Source organism: Mastacembelus armatus, chromosome 13 (genome assembly GCF_900324485.2).
Source record: "Mastacembelus armatus chromosome 13, fMasArm1.2, whole genome shotgun sequence".
In the NCBI taxonomy this organism is placed as follows: domain Eukaryota; kingdom Metazoa; phylum Chordata; class Actinopteri; order Synbranchiformes; family Mastacembelidae; genus Mastacembelus; species Mastacembelus armatus.
Window position 1 is genome coordinate 19,698,419 of NC_046645.1, and position 12,637 is coordinate 19,711,055.

Genomic DNA, 12,637 nt, shown 5'->3' on the forward strand with positions numbered 1-12,637 from the left:
CAGCTTTTCGCCTCTGTCTCTGGCCAACCATTCACCCGAGTCTCTGGCTAGGTCCTCGCCTCAGTCTCCAGCCATCCCTTCATCTGAGTTTCCGGCAGGCTTCTCCCCTGAGGTTCAGACTAGCTCTTTGCCTCAGTTTCCAGCCACCTCACCACCTAAGTCTCCAGCCAGCTCTTCACCTCGGTCTCTGGCAAGTCTTACACTTGAGTTTCCAGCTGGCCACTACCTGAGCCTTCTGCCAGTTTTTCACCTCAGTCTACGGCAAGCCTATCACCAAAGTCCCTCCTTGCTGCTCAACCTGAATACTTCTCGCCACCGGAGCCTCAAGCCTTTCTGCCCGAGCTTCCAGCTCTCTTACCAAGGCCTCCGGCTTCCATGCCTGAGTCTTCAGCCTTCCCGTCCAGCCTTCCGGCTTCCATGCCCGAGCCTCCTCAGCCAGCGTCCCCAGTGCCACCTCCTTGGCCAGTTTCTCCATGGCTCCATGACTCCTCACACTGTCATGACTCCCTTTTTGGACTTCCTGCTGAGGACTTTTATTTTGTTTCCAGTACCTGTTTTCTCCCTCTTGTGTTCCTCAGTAGCTTTTCGTTAATTTTACCTGATTAGTTTCACCTGTGTTAAATTTACCTTTGGTTTGCTACCTACAAATACTTCCCTGTTTCTCTTGTGTTTTGTGGAAGCATTATTACATAGGTTGGGTGTATGCTAGTGTTGTGTGATCGTTTCATTCGGTTATTTTCCGTTTTCTCTTTCATTCGACTCTTCTTTGTGTATTTTTCCCTAGGCCCTGGTGATCCCAGGAGGAATAAATCCTTTTTGTGTTCTGCATTTGGGTCCTAACCTCTGTTAGCTTAACCACCCACAGACTGGAGCTAATACCTCCGTCGGCAGGTGCTAGTTGCTGCGATACAGCTTGCCTTCACCATAGGCACTTATCTTGTCCATCTCCAAACAGAAGAGTTGTGCTTGCGAGGCTTCTTAATGAGCAAGGGTTCTCTTTCGGCTAAGCTACACCAAGCTAGCATCTCTTGAAAAACTTTTACACCAAGCACGTTAGCACACCAGTTAATGGATGGCCACAGTTGCAAAGCTGCCTCCCACCATGGCAGAAATGGAGAACTGCGCTCAAGTGTAGTGGGAACAAAATTTCAAGTAAAGACTCACACAGGGTCTGCTCGTTATGTCTCGAACTGGAACATGCCCGCACCGCAATATATAACCCCCTTTTACACCAAGCACGTTAGCACACCAGTTAATGGATGGCCACAGTTGCAAAGCTGCCTCCCACCATGGCAGAAATGGAGAACTGCGCTCAAGTGTAGTGGGAACAAAATTTCAAGTAAAGACTCACACAGGGTCTGCTCGTTATGTCTCGAACTGGAACATGCCCGCACCGCAATATATAACCCCAGTTCATAAGTCTACTGCACTCATTTCACCGCTAAGAGTCTCCATCGTAGACTCACCTGCCAAGTCAGTTTTTCGGACAGGGACCCTGTCCTGAACAAGGCTACAGTGGCACCAGTGGCTGTTGAAGACAACCCTGAATCGGTGGGGCTCAGCGCTGGATTTAAGAAAAAAAAGTGTCAAAAAATGTCTTAGAAAATTAAAATCAGTATGTTATTTTCTGTGAATGAGTGAACAAGATGATTTTCACATCGTTGTGAAGCAAACACTCTAGGCTACAAGATGCAGTTCTCAAACGTCTTGTGAATGTTCTGTATGTGTTTTATGGCCTTATTTCAGTGACTTAAATTTTTTGTTTTCACTAACCATGCATAAACACTGTTTTCTCAACATACACAATCATGTATAAACATGCTGCTCACATATTATTGTAGCCCAGTTTGTGCTGATTACAGTGTTATCAGACTTTAGCCATTAACATGTTTAAAAGACACAAAAAAGCACAAATGTTCCCAAAACACTCTTAGACCCCAGGGGGTTAAACCCACTGAATGATGAGCCTCTCATATCGGACTATGAGGAAGATGGTTCCGTTGGCGAGGAATTCCTGGTGTCGGACGAGGAAGATGAGGACACCACCTCATTAGTTTCCTCTGCTCAGCCAACTAGCTCTCCATGTGAGGGCAAAGGCTCCCCTGAGCACAGACCTGCATGACATATGCAAACACGCAGTGGTGAGGCTGAATATCCCATTTCCAACTATCACGCTATAAAGGGACAAAATTACCCCTAGCAAACGGAGTGCGAGACAGCTTCTCCTAGTCTTCCTCGAACTCTTGGATGAAGTGAAGGAGGGAAAATCCATATTCCAGCAAGGCCCCCCATTCAGGGCATGTCGTCCTTGGATTTTGATAATATGGACAGGCTTGCGATGGCCCGCTTACCATCAGTGGAGCCTCTGGTTGCAGCACATCTTCATCTGAAGTTATCGGCTCCTTCATCACAACCACCCATCCTCCCGTCTAAGGCCGACCTTTATCCATCCACCCTGACTGCATACCAAGCGGAGGTATTTAAGGATATGGCTGATGTGCCTCACACTGCCGTGTGGGACGACATAACCATGATCACAGACATACATATCTGTGTGTTCAGTGCTGCGCTGTCCAGGCAGCAGGGAAATGTATGTAATGTATGTATGTAAATATACTTGTGCTACAGGAAAGGGCGAGGTGGTTAAACTTAGCCAATCTGCCGACAGAGAAAAGGAGAGATTTAATGAAATTTGCTGAAAATTAATTAGGAACTATTTTTAATGCTGTAATAATAATTACGATTATTCTTTTTTTGTAATTTCTGTTATGTATGAAATGCCAAAGATTTCTAGGTCCACCTTTTTTATTATGAAAGAAGGTCAGGATAGAATTATTCAGAATTATATCAAGACTGGACAAAAGAAAAAAAAAAAAAGAAACTAATTGTTAGTTTAAATCTTGATGAAGACACACTGTGTATCTTTGCCTGGCAAATGCATTATTTTCCACGTAAACCATTAACATGGTCATTATCATTCCAACGCTGTCATCAAGGCCCACTAATCCTCAAACTGCAACTCAGCAGAATGAGGAGAATAGTCTTATCTAAGAAAAATTGCATACAACCAGCTGGACTAGTCTGTTTTCTGACATAAAGCTCAATATATGGAAAGTGTTGGTCAATAACGCAATGTTTTCATCTAAACAGGTGTAAAATTGTGTGGCTTCCGTAGTCATTTATCAAATGTGGAGCTACAGTATGATGGAAATATATAGAGAGATAAAGGCTCAGACAGGAAGAGTGAGTGAGTGAGTGAGTGAGAGAGAGAGAGAGAGAAAGAAAGAGAGAGAGAGAGAGGGATTAAATGCAAATTTTTGCCGCTTGTCTCTAGCAGCTGGTCTAGCTGTTTGACATGTGTGATGAATGGTGTTGCATTGGTACTGCTGCCCTCTCACCTCCACTCATTGTCACCAGTCCACAGACAAAAGGGAAGAGGAAAGCTGGAGGAAAGAAAATTACAGCACACAAGCAGTAGATGCTTCCTTTCATTAGCACACACAGATATATTCAAGCACATACACTACAACTCCCCTCTCCCACCACAAACACACTGGTACTGTACAGGCATCAGAGCACACACAGATTCAGCCACACACTCACTCATGTTCTCACACCCTGATAACTCATATCTTACTGCAGTATGTATTTGCTGAGCAAAGCTTATTTCCTTCTGTCTGGCTAACCAGTTTTTGCTCTCTCCACAGACCATCTCCAACATCTGATGCAACAATTACACAGCTCTATGTAAGCACAGGCTTCTGGGAGTATGCAGATAAACAGGTACATCACTGCAAACTGAATATTTGCCGCACATTCTGAAGGAGATGAGAAATAAGGATGAGGTGGAAGAGTGCACACTGGTAAACAGTTGGAAATAAAAGATGCGAGTGGAGGGGGAAAGTTGCTTTGTTGGCAAAGAGTGGAGCTATAGCGAAGCAGTCATTACTCGTCCTGCCCCCCAGGCACAAGCAGAGGAGGTGTGCAAATGGGAGCAGTTCCTGCCTAGCCTGCACTGATGGGTTTGTTTAAAGGGTCAGGATAGAATGGTGAACCTTTCCATAAATATGAAAGCAAAAACCTCCCAACCATTTCAAAAGAAATATCATGAAATTTAGTTCTTCACATAATATTATTCTTTGACTCTGGGGTTATATGCAATTATGACCCTACAATTTGAAAATAACCTCAAATGTCTACAGTTTTTTAGTAATCTGGTTCCAAACATCATAACAAAATATTTTTTTTAATTAGGGAAAAAGGTTTATCCTGTGCACATGGACATCACAAACACTTCAGACTGATTAAAATCGCAACAATACAAGGGAAGACAAGGCAGTATCAAAACTCTAGGCAGTGCAGCCTAGAATGATATAATTATATATAAATCTAAAATTAAAACTAATGCTAAAGTAAACAAGCTCTGCAAAGATAAACAAGAGGCTATTTTTAAAATTTAGATATGAACAAAGTAAGGTAAAACTATGTACTTTCTGATTATAGAGCATGCAGTCCCACTGCGCCACGTCTAATAATAAGTACTCATAAACAAATGACACCAAAAACTGCAGCCGTTGTTAAAAAGGTAAGAACATGGCGTGATGGAAAAATGTGCTGCAGCAAATTTCTATCATATATGTAAAAAAATAAAGACACACCACCTGTATGGCTGCTGAAAACTAACTCATACAAACATAGTTACATGCAATACCTTCCCTCCACCCTATGAACATATTCCATACTGGGACATTGCTAGACCCACTGAAGGAAACAGAGAGAGCAGAACTACTTCCTGTTTTATAAGCAGTGAAGATAGTCCACTGTCAACATGCTGCCCTGCTATGGGCACCTGCTCAAACAACATTGGCTATCTTATCTACAAAAACACAAAAATGGGTCCAAGGCCAGACCATTTTGGCCTTTAACCAACTAACCTAATTTGCTGGAAATTCACAATATAACTTCCACAGCTTTTCAAAGCAGATTCATCAGTGCTGACAAACTGATGCTTCAGGGGCTTCTTCACAACACGTGTATTTACAGCCAACTAAATCAACAGGTTTGTAATTATCTGTTTCCTCAGATCATGACTGGAGAGCACAGGTTAAGAAGAACAGAGGCACATCCAGCCCTCTGCGCTGATCAGCCATATAAAATAATTTGCCAGATGACAGTACAGGATAGAATTATTTTCCAGCTGCAGGGGAAGATAAAACATACTGCAGACCGCCTCCTCACTTAAACAATGAGCATTTAATCAGCCAAACCCAGACTGAACAGCAACTGTAGGCTAACTCTATAGCCTGGCACACTGTTGCTCTTCTTACTGAACCACAGCGGATAAGACACACATAGAGTAACATAGAGACATGTCTTACCTTCATCCAGGTGTTGTTTCCTCACCAAATACAATACAATACAAAGATACTCATCATTTCATCTGCTCCGGGTAGTTTCAGGACAGCTCTCAGCTCCTACTGCTCTTCACGCGTTTTCTAGTTTGAGTAGTTTATACTTCATCGCTTGGAAATACTTCAGGATGGCAACGTTTCGTTTCCCTTTGAGACATTATTTCTGACTGACCCTACGGGAACATTACCTCGACTGCTCGTTCACGTGTCCATTACAGGAAGTGTGCAGGTGGCTAATAATTATGACACGATTGTCCACAGCCTGGTTTGTTCTTCGTGTCAGAATATAATGTGGGTTTTTATTCCAGGACATCTTTTGTAGATGGATATTTCTATTTAAGATGTGGCTGCACTTTGACAATATAACCTTGTGTTCTTATTGCACAGCCAAATGGTTCCCTTATTATAATTTTCTATATATTGAAATAAACTAATTAAAGTGTACATAATTATCAGTATTAATATCATAAGTAATAACGTTACTCTACTAGCTAAATCCTACCTTGTTGACCGACTATACAGTTACATTTCTGGTTAAATATTAATCTTCTCTTCATTTACATTTTATTTGACTTTAATTAAATAGCCTCGATATTGTAACAACTGACCTATACTGTGATGGACTGGTGACCTGTCCAGGGTGTACCCCTGCCTTTCACCCAAAGAGAGCTGGGATAGGCTCCAGCTGATCCCTGTGACCCTGGTTAAGGAATAAGCAGGTATAGAAGATGAATGGATGTTCTATAGGACGCGGGCTTGACCAGCGCTAAGCTAGGCTAATTGCTAGCAGGGTGTTAGCATCTACGCGTGCGACTTTAACTTGGCCAGCGAAGTGTCTCTATGAGTAGGAGTACAGACAGAAACCAAGCAGCAAGCAGGAGTAGCCTCTTCTTTGTCCTGTTTTTATTCCGAACACTGCATAAACACTTTTACAGGCCAGGCCATGTCGCCAAGTCCCTCCCCTACGCTTCTCCCTCCGTGACGGTGACGGCCATGTTCATTTTTTTTTTACATAACAGGGCAGTAAATGAACGAACCCACCCGGAATAACTTGAACATAAACACACATAACACTGCTAACGCAAAGCCCCAACCATCTTGCTTAAATAGCACATAAATCAACTCTAAAACAAATACCCATAATGCACCAGGGTGCTATCGCTGACTGCCGGTGTCACCGAGTCATTACAATATCAATATACAGCGTAATCGGGAGGCTTGTGCAATTTTACCTGTTAGACATTGGGATAAACCGACCTTACAGCAGCAGGAAATAGAGCTGCTTTAGAAACACTTTGCTAATTGCACAAATTTCGCATAGACGGTCTGTCTGTCAGTGACTGTAGCTGGAGTCATTCACCATGTGACTAAAATCCTTCCCACTGTGTTCAGTTGGAGCAACCATTTGTTGGATGACACCGGTACAGGTGTAGTTCTTCAGTGAACATTTCGAGGAAGATATAGGCGGTTGATGCCATCATGGAATATAAATGAATGAAATGATTTACAGCATGTTTCTGATAACATCTGCCTTTATAGAAATATGCAAAGCATTTTTATTCACTGTTAAATTGATTTAGTATTAACAGATACTACTTATTGTATTAAATCAGATTCGACATGTTCGTGACAGTAACATTGTAAGACAATGGTTTTGGTCCTGGTTTTGGCATTTCTTTGGTTAGAACCTTTGAAAGTCCAGTGTTTACTGCTATTTGAACTGGCCAGACTGCCCCAGGCAATATGGCAGTGGGTGAGACGCATCTCAGGATATGAGGTGCGCATGATTGACAATGTAGTTTGTCTAGTGATGGAATGATCCACAAATTTTTTGAGGGAGAATGTCAGGTAAATTATTTAAAAATATTTACAATTCTATATTGCTGTGTATAAATATGAATGGTTATGCATAATAATATCTTATATTATTGTCTATTAAGGGGCTTTCTTAGCTAGAGATCCTTATGTATAATGTATTGATGCATCAGAGAACCTCGGGGCTCTGACCCTGTGGAAATGGTAAAACGGCTGTAATGTTTGCCATCTGTTCAATGAATTATCCCCTCAACTCAGCCTATAAAAAAGAATAATAGTATCACAGTTTGAATATAAATGTTAAGCACAGTAAAAAAACACATTTCACTCCTTGTGTAGAAATCAAGGAATCAATGAAGTCCACAAGTATGGTCATTGCACATTTATGGTCAGCACTGATTGTGTGAATTCTGTGCATGTGCACTGCTGGGGTCATTCCACCTAGATCAGGGAACATGGAACATGTTTGGGTGTCGTAATAGTTCAGTACACACCAGGCTCCATCATGCCTGCACATAATAGTGATAAGAGTAACTGTTCAATGTTTTGCACAATTTCTTTCACAAATTTCTTTATCCTATGAGTAAGTGAGCTTGAAAGCTGTCTCAGTGATTTAGAAGATTTGGATTTGTGTTTGAAGTTGCTCCTCTAGAAGGATCAAGGTAGGGATTAGTTTGACATAAAAAGTGTAGCTGAGTCAGGAGCTCTATCACAAACACAGTGAGCTACACATCCCTCCTGCACATGTACACATACGCACAGCACAAAATAACTGCACACATGTTGCTGAGTCAAAGACTATCAAGATATCACAGGGAATGTAATTTGGAGAAATGGGCAAACTTGGCATTTTTCATGTTGTAGCAACACAACACACTACATCTTAGATAAATAAAAATATTTATTTTTCTGCAGGATTTTTTACAACCAAGATGGACTTGTCAATTTCCATACAATGTGGCCTTTCTTTCAAAGACAAATAGTTTAAGGCAATTTTCATTTTTCAAAAATATTTTATTTGATATTGATCCAGGTACAAGGAAATAAAATAACAAGAAATTATCTTACAGGAAATGGGAATGAGATTGTAAAAGTTATTTTCTTGATCCACTCTCTTCTTGGACAAGGACATGCAAGTGAATACAGAAGGTGGTTTACAAAAAAAGTTAGAATGTACTGTACTGTAGAAATGGTATTGGACTGGAGTGTCACCTCACCCCATACTGTACAGAAAGACTTCACCCAACAATTTTCTCTTTTTGTCATTTTTAATCCTTTTATAGCAAAAAGGCAACACACAGATAGGCTACAAAGAACCAGCAATATTGAGAAAATGAACAAAAGAGAGGGAAAGCCAAAGTACTTTCATCCTTCCAAAGAGAGGTTTTCTCTACTGTCTTGACAAGCACATTGTGAGTGTTTTTGCTTCTTGTGTTCAAAAGGGTTTTAAATTTTAACTTCAGTTTTGACAAGAGAGGAGCAGTGCAGTGAACATGCAGGATGAAGAGTGACTCAGAGGACTACTGACCCAGCACGTCACCATGCTGTGAGCACAGTATGCCTATCATCTCCTTATGGCCTCGCTGCTCAGCTCTGACAACAAACTTTACAAGGAACAAAAAACACATTTTATATCTCACAAATCTTTATGCATATTTCACAATATACTTTTATTATCATTTTAATAAATACAAAACGACACTGTGATTTAAAAAGAAAATAATGAGTATTAAAGAGACACGAAAACGCATTAGACGTTAGAAATATCAATCTTAATTTGGTATGTTCTTTAACTGACATCTTGTCTTAAGGTGGATGAACCAGCACATTACACTCAGAATCAAAATCCACAGCAGAAAAGAAAAGAGTGGACAACAGGATTGGACATGAGAGGGATATTTTTGTCAATGAAAATGGAATGGCATAATCAAGTGGAGATGCATATGGATATATACAAATATATACACATACATAAACACCACCAGAATGTAAAATAACCTGAGATACTCTTTGCACCTCATTTCCAGAACACTGGCCACTGGGTGGATGATATAAAATGATGATGGCATGAAGACAACAATACAACAGCATCTGACAGCCTTTAGTTTCCACCCCCTTTTTTAATCAACATTATCAGTACAAAAAAAGACAAAACAAACAGTCATTGAACCACAAAAATCCTGAACATTAATATTGAAAACATTGTTGTAAGCAGCGTTTTGGAGTCCATAAAAGGCATACAAAGAAATGAGTTTTTCATTAAAAAAGGACAACCAATAAAAACAGTCTGAAAAGACAAAAATTGAGAATCAGAGGCTGAGAAGTTGAAAGATGCAGACGATAAGTGTGTGTTTTGTGGTGGTCAGACAGATAGAAAGTGTTCTGCTCCACACTGTGGCTATAGACATGGAGGCAGTGGGACCTGCTTGTTAATACAAGGCCTTTCTGTATTATCACCTGACTGTGATTAAACAGAGACTCAAAGCTACAAAGCTGTAAATCATACACACCATTTCTTCTCAAACACATTGACACAAGTCTGTGCCGACTATTGGTAACTGAGGCACCAACCTTTGAAGCAACAATGGCTTTAATAAATCACCTAATTTAACAGCACTTAGCTGGACCAAACAGGTCTATGTACTGTCTTCTTGGATGATCCTGTACCATGGAGACAGTATAACAAACATAAAACAGTAAGTGCTCTAAAAAGCAAACAATATTAAAAATGTATGGAATTAAAACGCAGAAAAATAAAACCTAAAAGATGTAAACAAATTAAGCTGCTCCCCTGATATTTTAGGTAGGTTTTGGAGTATAATTGTTTCTAATTACAATAAATACTCTGTGTTTGTCTGTCTCTGTGATGTCTGCTTACCTATTAAGGCTTTAGAAGAATCATAAATCTGTCTCTGTAAGTGCTATGAGTGAACTAGAGCATGCAGACAGATTTCAGCGACTCCTCCTTCCCTTTGACTGTTTTATGGTTGGTGTGCTGTTATGCTGAATGAGGAGCGTAAACTCAGTGTAGTAAAAATTTCAGGCAGTGAATCACAAAATAATCTTGAAATGCTTGGAGATCCATGTATAAAAATAAAACAAAACACTCTCCCTCCGCCGGTTTCTGAAAACAAGATAATACTGGAGCTGCCAAAAACACTGAGCACTAAATGTTTCTGATATCAAACTATTATAGTAAGACAGTTAATTAGAAATTAAATAATGATCTCAGTCACCTACAGTAAACCAGTATCCTCTGTGTACAATTCTTTCAGCCTCATATCTGCCCTTCAGACCCATGGGAACTTTGTTTGTTTGCCACCCAATTAACTATAGAAATGGGCCCCTTATTTGTTGCTGTCTTTGAGCAAAGCCTTACTCTTTAATATCTCTCTGTACATTAGTATATAATTCTTCTCTTTACTTTACAGTACAGACACTCCTCTTCACATATTCTTCTGGTTCTTCATGTCAGCAGGAGCTATGTTTTTGTGCTTATCACCAAAATTGCAGTGCAAAAACAATAATTAATAATAATAATAATAATAATAATAATGATAATAATTAATGGTACCTATTAACAAACAATGGACTATAAAACAATTATTTATGGCACAAAAGCCACTCAATTCACATATAATACAAATAACCAGATAAAACCAACTGTTCCTGTATATGGAAATAAAATGCTCAAACTGAATTAGGTTTGCATAGCAATGCAACAACAAGTTAAAGAATATATTTACAGAAACAAAATTCCCTTTTCCCCCAAGGGTAGTTACCAGAAAACTTGTTCTCGTATAGATGTTTTAATTTTTTTTTAACTTGCCTTTTTTAACAAAAAGAAAATTACAGTAAGGTAGGAGGTGGAAAATATTTTCTTAAGGACGAAAACATAATGAGATGTACAGTATGTCTGTGTCTATACATCACATTTACAGTTCTGTGACACTGCTTTCTCTGTAGTGCCCTCTGCTGCAATCCTTCCCTCAGAGAACACACGGGTAAGGACAAAGTTCATTGCCCCAACAAGGAGGGCATCATTCTTTCAAGGACAGACTGGGTTTTCTCCAGTTCACATCCAAGGCAGATCACTCTGTGACAAGCAAGTGAAGTAAAGAAAATGTGTAAAAATTGAGAAATTAAAGAAATTGTTAAACATTTCAGTAATGTGCTTAACTGCCTTCTTTCCTAAAACTAAAGTGCACGTAATCTCACAATGGATTTCATTGGCCAACTATTCTGACAACAACAATTTAACTCCAGTTCACACTGGAAAAACTGTGTATGGGGCCAATGTATAGGAGAGAAATATATCTAGACAAAAGCTAATCAAATACTAAACACTAAACAGCAGTTAACACATTGAATTTTACTCATTAGCATCTCTGCTTATTATGTACTGTAACTATTTCTTAGTGAACAACAGTCAGATACAATGATTTTCAATCAGTGCTACGGTTGGAGACACTTTACAAAATAGTGCTTGGCAGAAGGATACACTGTTGTTTGACAAGAATAGTTATACTATTGCCAGAACAGCTGGACAACAAAGCATGACATTTTTCACCATACATGCAGTACCATATATTGGAAAACACTTGTAAAACATGAAAAATACGGAGTTACTCACATAACTCTCCCGAGTACTGTCCCTGTCCGTTAGCCCCTAGGAATTCAGCATGCTCCGTGGCAGTCCACTGTTGTGGCTGTCGTGGACCCTCAGGTTTGCGTGGCCCAGTTGAGCCTTTGGAGGAGGCTGTGCCAGAGGAGCTGTGGCTACCAGGGGAGGGGAATGATGGTTTACTGTATGGCAGGCACCCATCCTCTGTAAACACATGCAGAGGGCCCCAGAGGCATAGTTTTAGTTTGAAAAGTAGGCACAGCACATGACACTTATTGTTGCAGTGATACACATCTAACATCTGATGCATGGAGACAAAAAAGCCCTTTGCAAACCCCCTCCTACTGACATCTGCAGAGTGGCAGTGCCAACAGGCAACAGGGCATACCACAGAGAGGACTCTCAACCTCACACATGGCCTTGCAACTACCAGGCTTACGATGGAGTAAATACAATAACAGAGGGACCACTGGCTGCTGTTGCACCCCCTGCTGCAGGGCAGCATAACATTGACCCTCAGCAGTTTCCGTCATTGCATGAAATCTCATCAAACTGCTCCCTACTGCTCCGCTAATGACTGTAATAGAGCCTGCCCTGACCTCAGTGGATTCTGCTGTGAATCAGTCAGCACTCTGACACAAATGGGAATTCACCTATGGGGGTTTTTGTAAAGATGCTGATTGTAGCACCTGTCTTTGTCTCACAGTTTCAGATTAACTGTCTGAGAATGTCCTGGCACAAACAGGGCAGGGTGCACAGCATGCAGATCTCTAATGGTCACAGACAC

At 40.5% G+C, this 12,637-nt stretch overlaps 1 protein-coding gene across 6 annotated transcripts in view; it reads right to left on the bottom strand.

Moving 5' to 3' along the window:
• Nucleotides 1-8,219: 8,219 nt before the first annotated feature.
• Nucleotides 8,220-12,637, bottom strand: part of robo2 (roundabout, axon guidance receptor, homolog 2 (Drosophila)) — a 154,937-nt gene continuing 150,519 nt past the window's right edge. For all 6 annotated transcript variants that reach the window (XM_026331144.2, XM_026331111.2, XM_026331119.2 and 3 more), the window contains 2 exons: nucleotides 11,860-12,054; nucleotides 8,220-11,322 (listed from right to left, as the gene is read on the bottom strand). In XM_026331144.2, the coding sequence (XP_026186929.1) occupies nucleotides 11,321-11,322; nucleotides 11,860-12,054 (197 nt within the window). In that variant the 3' untranslated portion in view covers nucleotides 8,220-11,320. The remainder of the gene's footprint in view (nucleotides 11,323-11,859; nucleotides 12,055-12,637) is intronic.